At 36.8% G+C, this 21,659-nt stretch overlaps 2 protein-coding genes across 5 annotated transcripts in view; both read right to left on the reverse strand.

Moving 5' to 3' along the window:
* ppip5k1a (diphosphoinositol pentakisphosphate kinase 1a) overlaps positions 1 to 11,364 on the reverse strand; it is a 33,352-nt gene extending 21,988 nt beyond the window's left edge. For 2 of the 4 annotated variants that reach the window (XM_053491566.1, XM_053491565.1), the window contains exons 1-8: positions 11,299 to 11,364; positions 11,091 to 11,177; positions 5,548 to 5,996; positions 4,680 to 4,875; positions 4,225 to 4,315; positions 3,731 to 3,816; positions 1,968 to 2,122; positions 217 to 318 (exon numbers count right to left, since the gene is read on the reverse strand). In XM_053491566.1, coding sequence (XP_053347541.1) covers positions 217 to 318; positions 1,968 to 2,122; positions 3,731 to 3,816; positions 4,225 to 4,315; positions 4,680 to 4,875; positions 5,548 to 5,697 — 780 coding nt within the window. In that variant the 5' untranslated portion in view covers positions 5,698 to 5,996; positions 11,091 to 11,177; positions 11,299 to 11,364. The remainder of the gene's footprint in view (positions 1 to 216; positions 319 to 1,967; positions 2,123 to 3,730; positions 3,817 to 4,224; positions 4,316 to 4,679; positions 4,876 to 5,547; positions 5,997 to 11,090; positions 11,178 to 11,298) is intronic. The other 2 variants (XM_053491568.1, XM_053491567.1) reach the window with 1 other exon arrangement.
* Positions 11,365 to 15,092: 3,728 nt separating this feature from the next.
* Positions 15,093 to 20,298, reverse strand: mtfmt (mitochondrial methionyl-tRNA formyltransferase). Its single transcript, XM_053492815.1, has 9 exons — positions 19,783 to 20,298; positions 19,165 to 19,356; positions 17,382 to 17,504; positions 17,117 to 17,219; positions 16,449 to 16,524; positions 16,249 to 16,340; positions 16,083 to 16,161; positions 15,603 to 15,679; positions 15,093 to 15,465 (listed from the first exon to the last, which is right to left on the reverse strand). Exons 1-9 carry the CDS (start codon positions 20,019 to 20,021, stop codon positions 15,277 to 15,279), a joined length of 1,170 nt encoding a protein of 389 aa, XP_053348790.1. The 5' UTR covers positions 20,022 to 20,298; the 3' UTR covers positions 15,093 to 15,276.
* Positions 20,299 to 21,659: the final 1,361 nt, after the last annotated feature.

The following is a 21,659-nucleotide window of genomic DNA, read 5'->3' on the forward strand; positions in this document are numbered from 1 at the left end:
TGAGAGATGCAAACACACACACACACACACACACACACACACACACACACACACACACGTGAAATATTTCCAAGGGGTGTGCAAATATTAAAATAATTAGTTATGAACATTCTTTTTTGCTTATGTGTAACATGTCTATGAATAGTTTATGAGAGAATAACAACCAAATTAAAAATATATTACAAAATGATGAATTGTAAATTTGTGGATCATTACCTTCACATCTGTACCATCTGTAGGCATGAATTCTTCATAAATGTAGGAGCCGGTCTTTCTGACAGTGCTCTCAGGAGAATACACACTACTCCGGCTACCAATCTGCAGAAGAAATGCAGTTTCTAAATGCTTTTGTATGAAATAAACACCTGCCACAAACACCAGGCTGACCACATTATTACTGACACCTTTAAACTAAAGAATCATTAGCCTAATGTCTCCGAAGGTCAATTTTTCTGACAATTTATTTCTTAAACAAGATCCAAGACAGTAGATTAAGTAGACAGACTTTTGTGATTAGTTAGTGATTAGTAATGTTTGTTTAATTAAAAAACCTAAATTAGGTAAATGTACCTAAATTATTAGTTAAAATTTCTAAACATGATTTCAAATGTATTTGCTACTCAACACTATGAACAAGCACAATACATTGCCTGAAGTAAAAAGTCCTGTTTTAGAAGGGCCACATTATTGGCTTGAATCAAGCAAAGAAAACATAAAAAATCCTGGAAAACCCTCCAACATGTTATTAAAACCTGGAAGGATAATGCTGAACCAGCAACTCTGTGGAAGAAATCTGGTTGGAAAAAAGGTCATAAATGATCATGATCAGAGATCACTTAACTGGTTTGTGCAACTGTATTGTAAAAACTAACAGACAAAATTTTAATTATGTTTAATAGTAAAAGTAAGATCATTTCCACATGCACAATGTGATGACATTGGACTTTGGATCATGTGGTCTGATAATTCCAAATTGACCCTATCCCAGCGTGTCAGGGTAAGAAGGAAAGTGCATGAAGAGATGCACCCATCCTGCAACTAATAAAATTAAGGGATTTTTGTCTTCTATAGCATATTCACTCACTCACTCACTCACTGCCTTATCCTGTATTCAGGGTCGCGGGGACCTGGAGCCTATCGCAGGAGGCTTAGGGCACGAGGCAGCGTACAACCTGCACAGGGTGCCAATCCATCGCCGGACACACACACATACACACACCCATTCACACATTACAGGCAATTTGGAAACGCCAATTTGCCTAACCTGCATATCTTTGGACTGTGGGAGGAAACTGCAGTACCTGGAGGAAACCCACCAAGCATGGGGAGAACAAGTAAACTCCATGCACACAGAGATGGGAATCGAGCTTGCTACAGCATATTCCTGGACTCAACATTTTAAAGACTGGATCAATGCAAGCATGAAGAAATCATTTTCACAGATGAAATGGCCACCACACTACATGCTATAATCAAAGTTAAACACAATATTTAAGTGTGTGACTTTTCTTTTTTGGCCAGGCAGTGCATTCTGCCTCAAGTGTGCAGGATGTGATGCATCAATGGGACATCTACATGGGTCAAAGATGCAAAGGGTTCTCAAACTGCAAAATTAAATTCTTAATCATGTGAACCACAAGAATTAGTATTCACTATTAATTTTTTTTCATTGTTAAAATAACATCTACCTGATTTATACCACAATTATAAGCTCAATTACTTTTATTCAAGTACAAAATGCCATGCTTCTTCTGAAAGACTTCAATGAACATTTCAAAATGATCTACACACAACATAATAACAGGAAGATTATTACCCAGTTCTTCCGGTTTTTATAGCTTCACACAAATTAAGTCTGCTCTGTTTCTAAATAAGTGATGCACATCTTGACAGAGTGAGTCACTCCTTAACAGAAGACTGTAAAATTAAAAATATGGGCATGGGAGGGGATCACTACAAAAACAAACCTTCCTAAAGAGGCGTTGGCTGCCACCACCAGCTGAGGTCGGATAGTAGATATACACGTTGTGATCTTCAGCTGAGACTGGCTTCTCTACAAAGGGTTTGGGAAATATCTCACCATTCACCTCTACATGATCTTCCCCCTCAACCAGATTGCACTCTGAAAAAAAAAAGAAACATTAACCTTTTTAATTTTGTTAAATAACTTTTAAATTGAGTAATAATATGCGTAGAAATGTGCGTGAAAGTAATTACAGATGGTATAAGGAGTGGGCTACATTTAATTAGTAATTTAACTTTTTAAAGGTTCAAATTTAGGGAAAAATGTAATCTATTTAGCTTGCATATTACTCCTCTGATCTCATTTATAGAATAGCTGTCTTCTGTAGTCTAGTACAATCTAGTAGTTCACTTCAAATGTACCTATATATATATATATATATATATATATATATACATACACACACACTCAGGCATACATATGATCTTCCACATTTTATGCAAAAGTGATATTTTCTGGCATTCTCAAATAGGCAATCCAATCATCTCCCTAAAAGTTCACACAGCTAGAGAACAGCTGTACTCTTAACATGGCTGGGAAATTAATAAATATTTGGTGTAATATTGCCCATGTCAATTATTTCAGTTTATTAAAATTCTGTAAACACTTTTTCTATTTCTGTTAGCAGCAGATTGGTATAGTGTTTATTGATGTGGCCTTGCACCTCCAGGGTCAAGGGTTCGATTCCTGTGTGCATAGAGTTTGCAGGTTCCCCCTGTGCTTGATGGGTTTTGCCGGGTACTCCATTTTCCTCACACAGTCCAGAGACAGGCGGATTAGGCTAACTGACGTCCCTAAACTGCCCGCAGTATGTGAGTAATTGAGTAAGTGTGTGAGCGTATGTTTAATGTGTGTGTACTGTGTGTGTTCGCTGTGGATGACAAAGATATGTGCCGCTCAGTAAAACTTTTGCTTTTATGTTAATTTTATTTTAATTTAAACGATAAACTCTTGTATTTAAAGTTCTGTATTGTTTAAATGCAACCTTGGGTTTTTAAGTGAGAAAACTAATGGTATAAGGAATGGGCTACATTTAATTAGTAGTTAACCTTTTTAAAGGTTTAAAAAAATTAACAAAATCAGGGAAAATGTAACACAGAATTGTGAATACCATCCCTAATGGATATGATTTCACAGTGCATATAAAACACTAGACCTTACTATGGAATTGACCTTGCGCTGTTAAACATTCCACATTCATACAAAATAAACTAAATAAATCAGGTACAGTGGAATTAAAAAGATAACCATAAATGAGGAAGCACAACTACCACATCTGTGTATGTGTCGTGAGATTTATTCTCCTCCTGACATTATTTTTATCCTAACAGAAATGTTTAAACACTCTACTGCTTCTAAGAACTTCGATTATCTTCTGAATAAGTGCTGTTCTTGAATGGATCTCTGCAAGATAGTGCACTTGTATGAGCTGACTGGATTCAACACACATGGGGTTAATGGATGCCTGACAGCGACATTACTCAACAAAGTAATTTATGTGTCTCAGGTCTAATTGCTCTACATTAGTAGCTATTTATAGAGGCAAGCACTAAAATAAAGCAGAGACAGAGAGCAGGATGTTCCTTTGCCAAGAAGCTCTGTTATTTATTACCCCTTCCACTGTCATGAATGTTAAACAACATATTATATTTTTGATTAATCCCAGGAACTCAAATAGACATCCAGATGTCTTACACACTGACGTACCTTCAGGTTTGTCCGGGTCCCGGTTCAGTACAGCGTAGCGTGGTAGGTCGATCCCTTCTTCCTGCAGGATGCGATACACCTCCCTCCTGCAGAGACATTACATAAGACAACTGCCACACCTTCAGTCTTCATTACAGCATTAGAAACTAACAGTAAACTAAGACACAAGAAGTGGATTACCAAGGCCTTATTCATAGAACAAAGAGAAATCAGAGTTTTACTGTTTATGCTGCCAATTACAAATGACACAAATCAATTTTTTAGACCACAAACTGTATCTATACTGAATGATTTACCAACATAAAGATTCCATGATTTCACCATGGTTATGTTTTGCAAGTTAATGTTACAGTACTGACAATTACATTAAATTTTCCTGCATTTGAGGCTGTAAAACATACTTGCTGGCATTACAGCTATGATAATGTCTAATTTGATTAGCTTTGTACGAGTTTACTATCTTGTAATAACAAGAGCTTGTGTTTCCGTCATACCTGTCCTGTATGTAGTACTGCATATTAAGATCGTTGATCAGCAAGGGGTTGCGGAGATTGGCGTAACTTACGGCCTTATCCAAGGGGAAACCTATCAGTGAATCAAAAAAGGAAATAAAAAATTTTAAATAGAAAAAAGGTATAAACTGTGCATGAGGCTGATAACGTGAAAAACAGCAGTACTTTACCATAAGGTTTACAGCAGTATTTTTCTTACATGTATTTAGTTAGTCTGGAGGTTATATAAACAATAGCGTTGGAGGATATGTGTCTGTGTCTGATTCATGCCTGATTCATCTTTTGATGTTTAACTTCATGCTGATTATGCTTAAAAAGCACCGCCTGATACTCTCAGAGGAGGCAGAAACTACAGCCTCGTAGTACTTTCCAACACTAGTGATATCAGACACTGGAAGGAGAAAGAAATTTTGAGGAAATCTTTAAAAAGCAATCACCTTTTGAGTGAAAGGAGATGAGGCAGTCACAGAGGGGCCATTTCTCCACCGGCTCATTGAGTATGACGTCCTCGGGGAAGATGACCACAGTGATGTATTCAAACTTGCACAGACGCTCCAGTATTTGCGTCATGGGCTTAGACTTGGATTTCTTCATCATACAGCAGATCCCCACCACGATCTGACGCTCCGGAGGCTGAAAGACCAAATTAGTGACAAGTGGTAAAAAGGGTGGAGAACTCAAACCTCAGCATGACACTACAAACAAATAAACAGTTATTATCACAATGCATCATTCCTGTACTGTCAGGGATGCTGACGCTGCCAGCTTTTCAACAGGGCTGTCATGTAAAACACAGGTCTCAAGCAGAATGGAAGCACTTACAGCGTCCCTGAACATGTAAGAAACGCTGCTGAAGCAAAATGATGTGAGATGATGTTTTATTCCTCTTACACAGCAATTAGCCAATTACCAAGAACTTATTTTTTTTCTATTCAGTGAAAAAAAGACACTTAAAACACTATAGTCAAGATACTTTACCTTGCGCATTTTGCAGATTGATAAACAACTAGTAGCTTGAATATACTTTCTCAAATGGGGTACAATTTAGAGAATGACACAAAGAACTGCTACTGGAGATTCAAGATGTAAATATATACAGTATATCCACAGTTTTATAATAAAATTGTATGCATGAAAATTTGTTGCCTTTACTTTTTGTTTCAATTCTGGTGCAAACATATAAAACTTTGGGTGTCCATTTACTTCTGCATTCTTATGAGGCCATTAATGACCATTCCAGTGTAATTGCATGACATTTATTTAAAAAAATGCACAATCAAAAAAATGCTCATGAGCAATCCTTACCGAGTCTGCCTCTAGGTCATCTTCGTACAGCTCCATGTCTGTCCTCATACTGCCGTAGCCGTCCAGGCCCTCGCTCTCATCCTCGCCGCAGCCCACGAAGAACTTGGGAGCGCCACGCTGGCTCTCACCCGGGCTGCTGGGCTCTGACATCACAGTCCACGGCGGCAACTATCAGCGTCCCGCCGCGCCATTGCACGCCAACACTCAGCGTGGGCCGCCGCTGGGGCGTTGTCGGGGCAGCGGGCAAGGCTTTGCCCAACCTGGAGTCTGCAAGTCTGTCTGAGAAATGAGTACTTGCGGATGCAGGTGAAGAAGCTGAGCCAGCCTTACTGGATGATTTGTACTGGATTTTTCAGATGTTTTCCTTGAGCAAGCTTTACAATAACTCATACCAGTGCTTCCAAGCACAAGGCAGCCTTGTTTCAGAGAGAACAGCAACACTTCGTTAGCTGTGAACAAGAATTAAAGTAAGAGAGTATGTAGAAACTTATATAATAACAGTGTACTCTTGGATGGATGAGTCCGGATCTTCCTTCTACATTGTAAAACAATACTAAATGCATCCAAAATATGCAACAGTCTCCTTTAAACAGTTGATACTAAGATGTGTCTGCTATTCTGCTATGCTCAGCCTCCATAACAGCTCTAATCTGAGGTGCTGGTTGTTAAATGACTTGTAACTTTAAAGAAACTTCCCCTCTGCAGCATAAGTAAGGTTTTGTCTTGCTTTTCTGAGATATTTTTAATGAGAGCCAGTTTCATCATGGTGCTTGATGGCTTTTGCAAATGCACTTGACACAATACTGTTCTTGCAGGAACTATTTTAGGATAACTGACCTCAGTGTTTTAAAATAACAACTGCCTGTCGTTGTTGTTGTTACTTAATTACCTAATGCCATATGTGGTATTTCAAAGTTTGGAAATTTCCAGTAATACGTAGAGCTTGTGCAAACTTGTAAGCAAACTTGTGTCCACACTTTTGACTGGTACTGTATATATAAAGTATAATTATAATTATCAGTTTGTCCCAGATGAGCAAGCCGACGGCGATAGTAGGAGAGAAAAACTCCCTGATATGACATTAGGAAGGAACCAGATTAAACAGGGAACTCATCCTCATTTTGGGTGATATCAGATAGTATGCTCTGTACTATAAGACTGAAAGTTCAATATAATGGGAAAGATGTTCAAGTTAATACAAAGCCCACCTTTCCTGTCTTTCACTGTTTAGGTATAAACTGTTTTACACATCTATCTTAATTATATTTCTTTTATTCTTAACACTGATGCATCAGCAAACACTATATGGCTGCAACACACAAAGTACAAACACAGACCTTCAGGAATAGTTTGAGAAACACCTTTGCTTACACCTTTTTTTTTTTATAATGCAAATATTTTTTAATAATATGATATAAAACTTTAAGTTCCCAAAACATGGGGCAAATTCAAAAACTTTATTGCAAAAAGTGTGCTGGAACATGCCATAACTTTGGGTCATGATGACAGATATTTTTAGAGGATCTACTATTCGAGATTTATTGTCATGTGTATATTGACATATATTAAGTGTTGTAAACATCTGCAGTCATGTGAAAAAAATAAAATCCTAGTTTTTACTAATCAGGGTCTAAATAATGATTGGGTACTCTTCATCCTTTTCTATAAACAAACTGATAACATCAAGTGACAATAACAAACAAAAAAGATAACACATTTCAATATGTATTTTAAAAAAAAATAAATAAAAAAAAATAAACCAACCTAGAGTAACTAAGTAGAAAAAAAATTGTACAACCTAAGAATGCTTCGATTCACATTTAGAAAGAAATTGTAGCCCACTTTTTTATATTATTTTTAGCCTTTAATTCCTTTTTTCCATTACTGTACATACAACAAATATTTGTGCTACATTTGCAGGCTCTTACCAAGAAAGTGCAAAATGATTAATGTACCCTGAACTCAGCAAAGTAATAATAAACTGTAAGCACTGGAAACATGGCACGCGGTTAAAAAAAGAACACAGAGGACAAGAACATGGCACATACACAAATTCCAACACAATGTATGTAAAATATACAAGTATAAAAGTGTAGAAGATCTAAATGGCACTAGTGATAGAGTGCTGTCCGAGAAATATAATGTCGCAGATATTTTTTTTATTCTTGTGAGACAGTACACTCACTCACTTATTCTCTATACTGCTTATATCCTGTTCAGGGTGGCAGGAAGTCTGGAGCCTTTCCCCGGGGACTTGGGGCACTAGGTGGGGTACACCCTAGACACAAGCACATACATGCTCACAGACTACTTTGGAAATGCCAATAAAGCCAATCTGCATTTCGTTGGACTGGGGGAGGAAATCCAAATACCCAGAGGAAACCCACCAATCACAGGGAGAACATGCAAACTCCACACACACACACACACACACACACACACACACACACACACACACACCCAAGGAAAGACTGGAAATCCGACCCTGGAGGCGCGAAGCCACACTGCTGACCACTACACCACTATGCCGCCTAAGAGAGAGTACGGTGAATTTTAAAAACAACTGCTGAAAGTGTTACACTTGTACCAGGAGAGAAACGTAAATTTGGATAAAATGGCGCTATGGATGTGATGTGTCTGAATCAGTCCTCTACACATAATATAGAGTAAAACACATGTTTAAATGTGGAGCAAATAATTTGAAACAGTAACTATGAAAAAACAAACTATGAAATCATTAAATCATCAATCACTGCTGACATTTATGCCCCTTTGTTATAATTCCTCTCTTTTTTTTTGTTTGCAGTTTTTTTTTCTTTTGTATTTGCAATTTTCAGCATCTTTTATGCTTTTGACACACAGCATTGAACAGTTTAATTTAAGTAAAAGCAGATGTAGTAATTTTAGTGTAATATAATTGGTGTTAGATATTAACATTTTCACTTAAGCAATATCACATGAAAGGGAGTGCTGTTGATATTAAATAACAGGACTGCTGTGATTCCTTTGGCACTCAAACTGCACTCTCATGCCTATGATAGCATCACAGCAACAGCACTTTCTCATGTGATATTGCTTAAGTAAAAAACGTTTATGTTAATGTTTGACATAACATGACTGCACATGATAACCCCCCACAATAAACAGCAAAAATTCTCAAACTAATTAAAATACAACTGCAAAATTCATCTGAAATCAATCATCTAGAAACTTAAAGTGATCACCAAGCTTAACAAAGGTTAACTGTCTAAGCTTCCGAATTACTCACCTGTCAGTGCTTCTGTATATTTGTATAATTACTATAACTTTAAATATAAGAGAATAACTGGATTTATATTTAGCAAAACATACACTGTCATGTTGTGATTATGTGGTCAATATCCGATATAATGTAACTGGAAGAAAATGAGAATCAAAATCATTATAAATGATAAAGTACAATTAAACAAGTTGTTCCTTAACAGGCTGGATGGCAACACACTTAGCTCTAATGCTTACAGTGTAAATATTAGGGATGGGACTCACCACCAAATATAATATCATCACACTACCTAGATGACTATTGGATTTTTATTGAGATTTTTTACGCATCACAATTTTATAAATATTCTTTTTTTTTTTTAAACAGATACAATTTTAAATAACCTTAGCAATTAATTAATTATTATCACACAGGATGCTGTGCTATTTATTGAGTGAAGAGTTTAGAGCAGACTGCCTAGAAGATTACAAAGAAATGGAAACATTATACTACGTCCAATGCAAACATATCTAATTTTTTTTATAAATCTATTTTGGAATTAATACATAAATTGCACTCAAATAAAAAATCACAAAACATCACTGAATCAATTTTTCACCATCTCTAGTAAATATATTTTGTAACACATTTTAATTTAGGTAAAGCTGATACCATACATAACAAGATTAGCCTTGACTCACAAGAGTATGGAGTGGAAATCCTCTCTTAGCCTACAGAGAGAGAGAGAGAGAGAACCTTGTACACACTACACGCCATCCCCTGGAGGACTAAGAGTATGTAATGTACAGTACCCTCACGTAAGATGTGTAATTGGACCTCCAGGGCATCTGAATTACCTTTGGATTCACATTTGTGTTGTTATTACTTTGTTAAACTAAAATATACTATTAATATATTACATTGAGAAACTTTTCAGACACTGTAAAAACACTGACCTGAACAGGCTGGGGATAAATTATCCTACATTTTATACTGCTTTACACGATGAAGCAATGAGCTGACATTCAACACATAAATCATGTGTTTGCGGAACTGTTATATAAAAGTGATTGCTGTTGTGCAGAATATCAGCACAGCAGTGATGCCGTCATAGGCACGAGGGTGCAGCCAAAGTGCAGAAGTGCATTTCTTCACACAGTTTTATAAATATCACAATTTTTAAAAACCCTCTCGTGTGATATTGCTTAGTTTAAAAAAAAAATTTTTTAAATCACATATTGTATTGTACAAAAATTCAAACTATAATATTCAGCTTAAATCAAGCCTTTGAAAACAAAGTGATCACCGTTAAATTCAGCATTAATGCTCCATAACTTATAACAACAGCATTTGCATCAATCCTTGCTCACTCATTATTTACACCACTTAATTCTGTATACAGGATCACGGAGGGCCTGGAGCCTATGCCAGGAGACTAGGGGGCATGACGCGGGGTACACCCTGGATCCATCGCAGGGTGCGCATGCACACACGCACGCACTCGCACGCACGCACACACACACATTTACACACTAGTGGCAATTTGGCAATGTCAATTAACCTAATCTGTATGTCTTAGGGCTGTGGGAGGAAACCGGGTTACCTAGAGGAAACTCACCAAGCCTTTGCATATATTGATTTCTTTAAATAAATAAATAAATAAATAAATAAATAACTAATGATAAAATACCAAATAACAATATAAAAAACATTATCTAAGACTTGAGACAAAAATCTAAACATTAAGCAACATCTTGGATTTGCTGTAGCTATAAATTGAATTCACATCCATGTGCATTTTTAACATTTAAAGTAAATATTTTACAGGTTGTAAGTATTAAATCATTTAGTTAGAGACCGAAATGTACGTAAATATTATATAATAGCATTTTGCAAACAAAAAAAAAACACCCGATATATACTGATTTCCCCGTTTCTATATTTATTTATTCATTTTTATATGCATGTATAAATATAAAGACTTTCGGAACACACTTTAAATAATGTGTTAATGTGATATTTAAAGCTTGTCTCGTCATAGCAGTTAAGTAAGCAATAATAATAATAATAATAAAGTAAATTATTCTATTGTATTCCATCAGCTTCTGTTACTCGAGCGCGCGGTTTAGTTAACGTTATTTAGGAAGCTAACGGCTATCCTGCTAATTCTGTTAGCTCTCTAGTCACAAAATACACTCAGGGTCAAACTCAAAGTTAAACTCCAGGAACTTCACCGGTTAAACTGGTTCAACAGTGTAGTAATCATTTGTTAGGGGGGGAAAAGGGTCTGAGTGTTACTTACAGTGAAAAGTCACACCACGGGTTTATTTTCCCAAAGCGCTCCGTCTCTACGTTTGACAGGTTGCGACTGAAACCGAACTAGTCACCGCTGTAACAATAAACAAACGGTTCAGCCAATAGGCAGCCGACCTACGCATTACGTCATCACTGAAATACAACGTTAACAGGAAGCCTGGGTTTGTTAGCGTTATAGCTGTCAGAGAATATACCTGTGGATTTTTTCCTGTTTGTTCATCAGGAGTTGAAAGATGTCATTGTTTTTGTTTCGTAGACAACCTCAGTAAACCACGGGGCTGAACTGAGCGAATCAGAGCCTAGCCTCTCATCCGGGTATTTGGTTTGTATTTTTGTCAATGCATTCATTGATTAATATGGCACAAATAAAACTAAAAAAAAAAACTTATTTTAATATATAAATGTCTCAAATGTTCAATTTTCAACCGTCCTACATCGAAGCTGTCTTTTCATGCAGAAGCAAGAGAAAACGACGTCAGTATCATTCTGGATGTAAGCAACAATCTTCAGGCAGCTTAAAAAAAATACAACACATAAAAACAAAAATATAAAATGCACTACAACGGATAAATATGGACTTAAATGTAGCTAGAACAAAACATACTTTTATCAATAACCTGAAGTTGAAACCTCGGTAAGTATTTTTGTTTCGCCACTAGAGGGGACTAGTCTTTAACAGACACATACTGCACACGCAGTACATGCTGTACATGTTCCATCCATCCATCTAGCTGAGTTATCATTGTATTTATTCCCATTTACAGTCGTGACATGACCTCTAGTCAGCACTTACATGCTTTCACACACTATGGGCAATCTGTGAGAGCCAGTTAGCATAATCTGGACGTCTTTGGACTGTGGGAGGAAACCAGAGTACCTGGAGGAAATCCACCAGGCACGGGGAGAACATGCAAACTCCATGCACACAGACCTCGAGGCGGGAATAGGGAAGGGACCTTGGAGATTCAAAGGGACAGTGTTAACCACTAGGCCATCATGCTGCCACTGTATGTCCGCTGTAAATACACTGATCAGCCACAACTATGCCATGATTATGACCACCAACATAATACTGAGTAGGTCTCCCTCTTGGCACCAAAACAGTAATGCATTGTGTGTTCTGATAACATTATAAGCCTTTATATAACCTTTTCACTTTTGGTAGTACCTGAACACTGTAAACCATAAACATCCCACAAGAGCTGCAATTTTTGAAATCAGAGTTTGCTCTGATTCGGTTGTCTAGAAATCACAATTTGGCTCTTACCTTCACACTTATTTTTTTTTCCTGCTTTCAGGACAAGGGTTAAAGTGTGTTGGCTAGATCCGGTGTAAAACCTGTGCAAAGCTTGTACAGCCGGAAGACCAACAACAGGAACAAAAATCAGAGTGACTCCAAAACTGCAGTTCTTGTGAGATGTTCCCAGTCTGCAGTGGTCCTGACCCACCAAAAGTGGTCCAAGGAAGAAAAAACTAGTGAACCAGGGTCGTGGGTAGCCAAGGCTCACTTATGCATGTGGGGACAAAAGGCTGTCCTGTGCGAATTGCTGATAAGGTTAATGCTGGTTTTGATAGAAAGGTGACAACACTTCACTGTATTGCAAAAAAAAAAAAAAAGACCTAGGAAAGACAGACTCAATATAATAGCTGATCTGTGTATATTGTATACTATACATATTACAGTATTTTATATATATATATATACTGTATATAAAGTGGTGTGAAAAACTATTTGCCCCTTCCTGATTTCTTATTCTTTTGCATGTTTGTCACACTTAAATGTTTCTGCTCATCAAAAACCGTTAACTATTAGTCAAAGATAACATAATTGAACACAAAATGCAGTTTTTAAATGAAGGTTTACGTTATTAAGGGAGAAAAAAAACTCTAAATCTACATGGCCCTGTGTGAAAAAGTGATTGCCCCCCCCTTGTTAAAAAATAACTTAACTGTGGTTTATCACACCTGAGTTCAATTTCTGTAGTCACCCCCAGGCCTGATTACTGCCACACCTGTTTCAATCAAGAAATCACTAAAATAGGAGCTACCTGACACAGAGAAGTAGACCAAAAGCACCTCAAAAGTTAGACATCATGCCAAAATCCAAAGAAATTCAGGAACAAATGAGAACAAAAGTAATTGAGATCTATCAGTCTGGTAAAGGTTATAAAGCCATTTCTAAAGCTTTGGGACTCCAGCGAACCACAGTGAGAGACAAAAGACCCCAGGACAACATCTAAAGAACTGCAGGCCTCACTTGCCTCAATTAAGGTCAGTGTTCACGACTCCACCATAAGAAAGAGACTGGGCAAAAACGGCCTGCATGGCAGATTTCCAAGGCGCAAACCACTTTTAGGCAAAAAGAACATTAAGGCTCGTCTCAATTTTGCTAAAAAACATCTCAATGATTGCCAAGACTTTTGGGAAAATACCTTGTGGACCGACGAGACAAAAGTTGAACTTGTCCCGTTACATCTGGCGTAAAAGTAACACAGCATTTCAGAAAAAGAACATCATACCAACAGTAAAATATGGTGGTGGTAGTGTGATGGTCTGGGGTTGTTTTGCTGCTTCAGGACCTGGAAGACTTGCTGTGATAGATGGAACCATGAATTCTACTGTCTACCAAAAAATCCTGAAGGAGAATGTCTGGCCATCTGTTTGTCAACTCTGACGAACGCTGAAGCGATCTTGGGTGCTGCAGCAGGACAATGACCCAAAAACACACCAGCAAATCCATCTCTGAATGGCTGAAGACAAACAAAATGAAGACTTTGGAGTGGCCTAGTCAAAGTCCTGACCTGAATCCTATTGAGATGTTGTGGCATGACCTTAAAAAGGAGGTTCATGCTAGAAAACCCTCAAAGCTGAATTACAACAATTCTGCAAAGATGAGTGGGCCAAAATTCCTCCAGAGAGCTGTAAAAGACTTGTTGCAAGTTATCGCAAACGCTTGATTGCAGTTATTGCTGCTTAGGGTGGCCCAACCAGTTATTAGGTTCAGGGGGCAATTACTTTTTTACACAGGGCCATGTAGGTTTGGATTTTTTTTTCTTCCTAAATAATTAAAAACATCATTTAAAAACTGCATTTTGTTTACTTGTGTTATCTTTGACTAATAGTTAAATGTGTTTGATGATCAGAAACATTTTGTGACAAACATGCAAAAGAATAAGAAATCAGGAAGGGGGCAAATAGTTTTTCACACCACTGTATGTATATGTGTATATATATTTAGTTAGTATTGTCGCCTTGCACCTCCAGGGCCTGGGTTTGATTCTGTCTATGTGTGCATGGAGTTTGCATGTTCTTCCCGTGCTTGGTGGGTTCCCCTGGGTACTCCGGTTTCCTCCCACAATCCAAAGACCTGCAGACTAGACTAACTGCCATCCCCAAATTGCCCATAGTGTGTGTATATGTGTGTGCCTTGCGTTGGATTGGCCCCCCCTGTCCAGGGTGTACCTTATGCATTATGCCTTCTGCCTATGACTTGGAATTTGACTTGGTTGTAGTACCCCATCCTCCTCAAAGTTCTATGTTTGATGCTTCACCATGGTGTAATAAAGTGAAAATTTGAGTTCTTCCTCACAGCTTGAAACGATCTGGCCTTTTTTCTCTGACCTCTCGTATCAACCCTGTTTCCACCCTTGACTTTGTTTTTTGCACCATTGTGTATGTGTGAAAATCTCATAAGGTCAGCAGTTTTGGATATACAAAAAACATGTTGTTCACAAAGTTCAAAATCACTAACCGATGACTTTGTCTATTCTGTCATTTTCATCTAATCATCTTGAATAATAAGGAAAAACCTGCTTAGAACTGACACTTTTATAACGTTCAGGTTTATATTTCAGTAGTCTGGATATATTTCATTTCTTATACTTTGTAAAAAAAAAAAATTAGCTGCAGGTCTGATGTGGGTGTGTAGAATCTTTGCACCAGCAACATCATGCTAATTCTTAAACTGTAACCACAATCACTCAAATCATTTAAAAGCAAAAGCTTCATTAAAATAAACATTCATTAGTATGTACATATACACACTATTTTACAATAATTTAGTGCCAAAAAAACGTCTTACAATTTTGTCTCACTGTCTTAAAACAGACAATTTAAGCACTGTATATAATTTATACATTATAGAATTTCTCATGTGTGTTAATGGGTGGGCTTTAATGACCAGTCTTATTCCTGAGCAATAATGTGGAGTTTTGTCCGGATTTCTCTGTGTAGCTCTGAAACCGGCAGTTGCTCTGGGCCTGTGATTTCTTCAGGGCGCTCTGGTGAAGATACCCATTAAAAAAATCTGCTGCTGATAATCTTTTTTTTAACATTACTGTTTTGAATCCAACCCATCCATCCTGAAAGATAAACAGAAAAATATTTATAATATTATTATAAATATTTATTTAATCCATGCAATATCCAAATTTATAGTATGTCTATAGATATGTAAACGAATACATAAAAATTATGTCAAGTGTTGTATGTACTTTACCTTGCAGCAAACTGACAAGGTGTTTGATTCCTTTTGATAGTGGATGGACCCAGGGACTGCAGTGAAATGTGAAATTTCTGCATAAAAATGAAAAAGTATGTAGAAATTGTAATTACAAAATCATAGTTTGATTACATATAGGTAAACATGTAACTTAATTACATTTACTTAAACATGTTTTGTTCATTAAAAAATATTAAATTCAAAATTAGTATTCTTGCATACAGGGTGAGATTTAGCTAACTAACAACACAGACATTCTTTATTTATCTTTATTAGGGGTGCCAACAATTCTGAAGCTGACAGACATGCAACAAAAGAGAGAAAAGTACATTTAATTATTTTTCTAAACAGGCCCCATACATAATGCATGTATTGAATTTGTACAGTATGTAACTGCATCTTATAATAAACATTCATACTGGCACACACAATCCTTACAATCTACTGTATTATTGGTCAAATACAAAAACACTATACCTGTAAACGGCATGTTGCTTTTTCCAACGAAGTCTAGAAGTTTGATGGCACGGCCCATCCAGATTGTTCTCAAATGAACCTGAGAATGCAGAAATCCTGACTCACAACTGACACGCAACGATTAAGAAAAACAGCTTAAAACAATAACACCCTAGTCATCTCTTACCCGAGATCCTATCGCACGATACAGTCGATCAATCTGATCACACGTCTGTTCCTCCCAAACAATCCAACTCAAGGAAGAGTTGATTTTAGGCGCTGAAAATAAAGTACAAATATAAATTCTGTTCTTCTTAAATGAGACATCAGATGCCAGAGTAATGGTTTGAAGATCAGTGTAGTGAATATATAGATCCATCCTCTTACCAAATGTTGCCCCTTCTCTTGCCTGCTCTGTCCTATTTGCTATTCGTTCTGGAAGGTTCCTGAGTGTATCTATTAACTGTGAAAACAGAAAAAATTAGGCTGACATTATACATTATGTCTCGTGACAGAAATTTAAATTATACACTTTCCATTAATTTAGTTTTGGCCATTTTCATCCCATTACAGCTACCAAATGGGGAGAGTGAGAGCCAATACGTCATCTGTAACACCTGAGGCCAACTACATTAATCTTTTTAAACTGCTTCTCAGGCTGCGTCACAAATCAGCGAAACATGCTGTTTGCCCTCCTTTACATTTATGAGCTCATAAATGCCCACGATTGGCTAGTTTTAATGTAACTGACAGGGATAAGATATTATGCCACACCTCCAGCCCTGACATCTTGCCAATTTTACTCTTACGCCAGTATATGAACTTCTCGGATTTTAAATTTCAGGACAGTAAGGACAAATACTTTTATATAATCTCTCATGATTTATACATGACCTTTTTATTTCAGTAATTATTTAACTGCAAGCAGGTTTAAATGAAACTCTTGGGTATCCTACAAAACAACAATGCAAGCATAAAGCAAAATACTTATGAAGTATGTGAAAAAGTTACAGACTGAATTAAGGTCACATATTCATCAGCAATCCGGTATTTACCAGCTGGGCTCCCAGGACTGCCAGCGAACCTCCCAGCTCTTCAGCCGTGCTCTTTTCAGGGACCTCATAAAGCTCCTGATTAAGTATCGGACCGACGTCAAACCTGCAACGACGCCATAACAAATCAATTAATCAATAATGACGGATAAATTCAAATTAAAATTCAAATTTTATTGGATACATATAAAGTGCAGTCTAGAGACAGAAAAGCTTTGCATGTTCTCTAGGGTATTATGCTTATTCACATGAGGCAGTAAGCTTCTACCTCCTCGGTCTAATCTGCATGATGGTGACTCCGGTGATTTTGTCTCCGTGTAAAATCGTGTGAAAAACAGGCGCAGGTCCACGCCAACGAGGCAGGAGGCTAGGGTGAATGTTGAGAATCCCACTAAAACAAATACAAGATGTGGTGGACGCGACAGACAGAGAGACTTTTAGAGGATTTTTTAAATGACTATGTACTACAGTACTGTTTAATTCATGAATTTGATTGTTGAGAAGGTATTGATTACTTTTTATATACGAGTAGCTTGAACAACAGCCCTAGTTCTTGTTTAAATCACAAGTTTATATTAATGCACATACATTTTAATCCATTATCATTGCAATAATAAACATGTAAATGGTGACAACATGCGTCAAACAATTTATAATAAATTGTATGCGTTGTTATTAAACAGAGATAATGTGTAGTTTCTGATATGATAAAGGCTTCCACAAATCCAAGACATTTATTACACATTTATAAGAAGTCTAATTTATAAGATGCCTAATGTTAGTATATTTTCAGTATAAACTTCAAATGTACTAAAACTGACTTACAGTAACTTTTTATCGCTGATTTAACATTATTGATAAGAACTATCTCAGATGTCTCTTGGATATTTGACAACATTTAAACAACACCATGACTATTGAAAAAGTGTGAGGTGTTGGTTAATTAATTAAGAACTATAATGACCATGTTAGGAGAAGAATAAAACAAGACATGGAATGCTGGTATTGAAAACTAACCCACTTTGCACAGGTGATGGCTCACGCCACAGCATAGGCAACACAGCATAGGTTAATGACTATTACAAATATACAGTATACTGTACATGTGCTTACAATATATGGAAGCGTTGCTAGTACAGTATGTGTTATCAGGGAGGCTTCGGACATCAAACTGTGCATAAAGGTTTTTAGCCACGTCAGATATAACTAAAATTAGCATTACTTTTATAACATGTAAATTTTACCACTATGTGACCCTTTTTTTGCTTATATTTTTGCTTATTCATGTTTGCATAGTTGAAATGAAATTCAATTCATCATATTGCTTAGCTTGTGCTGAAAAAATCCTTAGCCGTATATGTTTATTTAGAGGAAAAAATGTCTAAAATAAGTTTTGAGGGCTACTTTCAAATTTAAAGGAAACACAAGGTGGTTTTGACAACCAGTTCCTCAAATTTTGTGTGCTATCCCAGAAATACTCCATCTATTTGACCTAATTCTGAAATGTCTATATGTAGTACGAGAAGCACACTACACTAATTAGTAGCCACTGGTAGTTGGATTGGGTTTGAAAGGTTGACTGCATACGATGATGCCTGAAACGACTCAGGCCTTGCATGTGAACATGCATGTTTTACAGCATGCTACCAAAAAAAAAAAAAAAAAAAAAACACTGATGTACCTGCTGGTTTAAAACTACCATTCAGTATGGTGGATGAGGTTGCTTTAATGTAATCCATTTTTCAGCAATACTACTATTATCAACCATGAACTTTGGTACCACTTTATAAATATACCGGTTTATATGTTTAATTACTATTTTATCTCCATTACCCAACACGTTGTGATGCCAACAGTAAGAGTTTGAGCATCGTCCCACTACCAGTTGAACAGAAAAGATTTAAATGCTCAAACACTAGATACACAGGCTCAAACATTACTGTTTCTATTAATGCATTAATGATGATTTATTTAAATGCATGAATTGCAGGATATTTTCAACCCAACTTAAATCTAGGGTGCACAATCTATACCAGGACAAACAGCCTTACTATGGAAACGTGTTGATAAGGCTCTCCTTAAGCAGGCAGCCGAAAGAGACGACCACTCCGACATCGAACTGCCCGCTGGATTCCACCCTGGGCCACTGATGAACCGGGAGATTGTGCTGATCTGCAAACTTCCATACAGGGACATTACTGGACAAAGTGACAACCTCAAGCGAGTCCACCACAGAATGGGCTCTGAAACATTAAGGAACAATGCAAATTTTAAAAATATTAAAATTTAAAATGTAAAAACAATTACCAAGTTGTTTTAAATAAATAGAACAAAACATTTAAAAAAATATATCTAAACAATGAGAAAAAAATATATAAGGATAAATTTAAATGGAAATGTCCAGGAAGGGTGCAAATGTGCATGTGTGTGTAGATGTCCATGGTCCATAAATGTCCATAATCTGCAATGTGCAAAAGTGCATAAATGTGCAAATGTACAATGTCCATGAATGTCCGGAGTATGTGCAACTGTGCATGTGTGTACTGATGATCCATGTCCATGATTGTCCATTACTGTGCAGAGAGGATCAGTCATTACAATGCAAATGTCTTAACACTTGTGTGGTGAGTCTTGTGTTAGACTGAGGAGACACTCGGACACTTTCTTACCGAGCTGCATGAAGCCGTTTTAAAGACTCGACTGCGAAATCGTCACTTCCGAAGAACAGAACTCTCCAGGGCGGAGGGGAGACACGGCGGGTCTCTACATCATCACTCGATACGACGGAGGAATTTCTGACATTTGGACCAACACGTGATAGAAACCTCCCTCCGACACATCCCCGGCAAAATCCGCGTACCACATACACACCACTGTATCTTACTTTCACACCGATTTGATTCCACATCCTTAAATCTTATTATAATAATAATTAAACACACGTGGTGAATTTTCAGCAGCTCGATGATGACCTCGTAGCATTAGCTGAGTTAGCTGACTTTGTTTAGTTCGGTTTTACATTTACAAATAGATCCGTTTAAAAATGTGTCATGGTGGAATTTTTGTTCGTCTTCATGTTACGGTTCATTCTGTCTCCAGATAACAGCATTCAATTGCGAAGTCCAAAAGTTACATCAACATTAGGTTAGAACAGCCTAAATGGCGCATGGGCGCCGCCATCATGGTTCAACGTCACTTCCGGTAATACAATCGGCTGCAGTGAGACGGTGTTTAAAACTGATTATACTGCCCTATGTAACATTATTAATTGATTATACCGCCCTATGTATTAACCTTGGGGATTTTGTTGTATTCTAGAGCATTGTCAAAAATTATCGTGTGCACTGTAAAACAAATATTTGCTTTTAAATAATTCCCTAATATTCCCGATTAGCGTATTTAGAAACATGCTTTTGTTTTCTGTTGCAATATCGCCCTCTAGCGGTGATTCCCAGCATGAGCGAGGCCGTATGTTGTGGTAGAATCTGCCATCTTGTGGTCATCTTTAAAAACGCAGTCTATTGTGCAGTGTTAAAATAGAGCATGAGACAAACACTGAAGTATTCACCTGGCCGGCACTAGCTCAGTAAAACGGGCTTCTATTATTATTATTATTATTATTATTTTTGCAGACTCTGCTGAATCTACCAAAACAAACAGCCTCGCGAATGTTGAAAACCGCTAGAGGGCGACATCGCAACAGAAAAGATTCAAAAGTACGAACGATTCAGACTAGAATAAATAAGAGGCGAGTTAATCATTCTGTTAATGATATTAGGTTCTTAGCTGCATTGTAATATTTTCATAACTGGAACTATAGCCAGAATTCGTGTATGTAGACTTTTTCATTGAAAATGTAACATTTTTTAATTTCTGATCAAAAGAACGAAATGAACTAAATGACTTAAAAATGATTCGTTCATTTTGATGAACGAGATTCAAAGAACCGAGTGACGAAAATGATTCAAACTTCCCCTCACTACAAGATAGCTTTACCACAAGATACCGCATTGGGAATGTTGAACATTACCACTAGAGGGCGATATTGCAACAGAAAACAAAAGTACATTTTAAACACGCTATCGGAAACAAGAGTATAAAAAATTGTTATACAGAGCACATAATTGTTTACTTGCCAGCGTTTTCACACACACAAACAGTTTTGGCTAAAATGAATGAAAGAACATGTAGAAGGAAAAAATAGCATTTTTTATGGATTATTTATGGCAACATTTTAAAAATGTAGAACCAGTTAAATTAAATTCATATTCAACCCTTTTTTACTAGACGGTAAAAAATAACCCATCCCATATTACTATTTAATGTCAAGTAACATGAAAACACACCAATGCCTGTATTTGAATTATTAATTAAATGTTTGTTATTATCATTAATAATAATAATAATAAACCTAGGATTAACCCTTTTTTTAAAATCTGAACAGTAGCTATCTAGCAAACATGGCATGTCTGGGATTTGATCTTTATTTCAAATAAATCTTTAGATTGAAAATGGTTACTTCCTCTATGTTGCATTCTTTATGCAG

Source organism: Clarias gariepinus, chromosome 3 (assembly GCF_024256425.1).
Source record: "Clarias gariepinus isolate MV-2021 ecotype Netherlands chromosome 3, CGAR_prim_01v2, whole genome shotgun sequence".
In the NCBI taxonomy this organism is placed as follows: domain Eukaryota; kingdom Metazoa; phylum Chordata; class Actinopteri; order Siluriformes; family Clariidae; genus Clarias; species Clarias gariepinus.

What these genes read in the sequence shown, in the direction of transcription:
- mtfmt (XM_053492815.1), bottom strand. Translation starts at nt 20,021, where the DNA reads ATGTGGAATCAAATCGGTGTGAAAGTAAGATACAGTGGTGTGTATGTG. An exon ending in AAGAGAAGGGGCAACATTTG is followed by an intron (nt 16,341 to 16,448) that starts GTAAGAGGATGG and finishes CTTTATTTTCAG; the next exon opens with CGCCTAAAATCAACTCTTCC. An exon ending in ATCGTGCGATAGGATCTCGG is followed by an intron (nt 16,162 to 16,248) that starts GTAAGAGATGAC and finishes CTGCATTCTCAG; the next exon opens with GTTCATTTGAGAACAATCTG.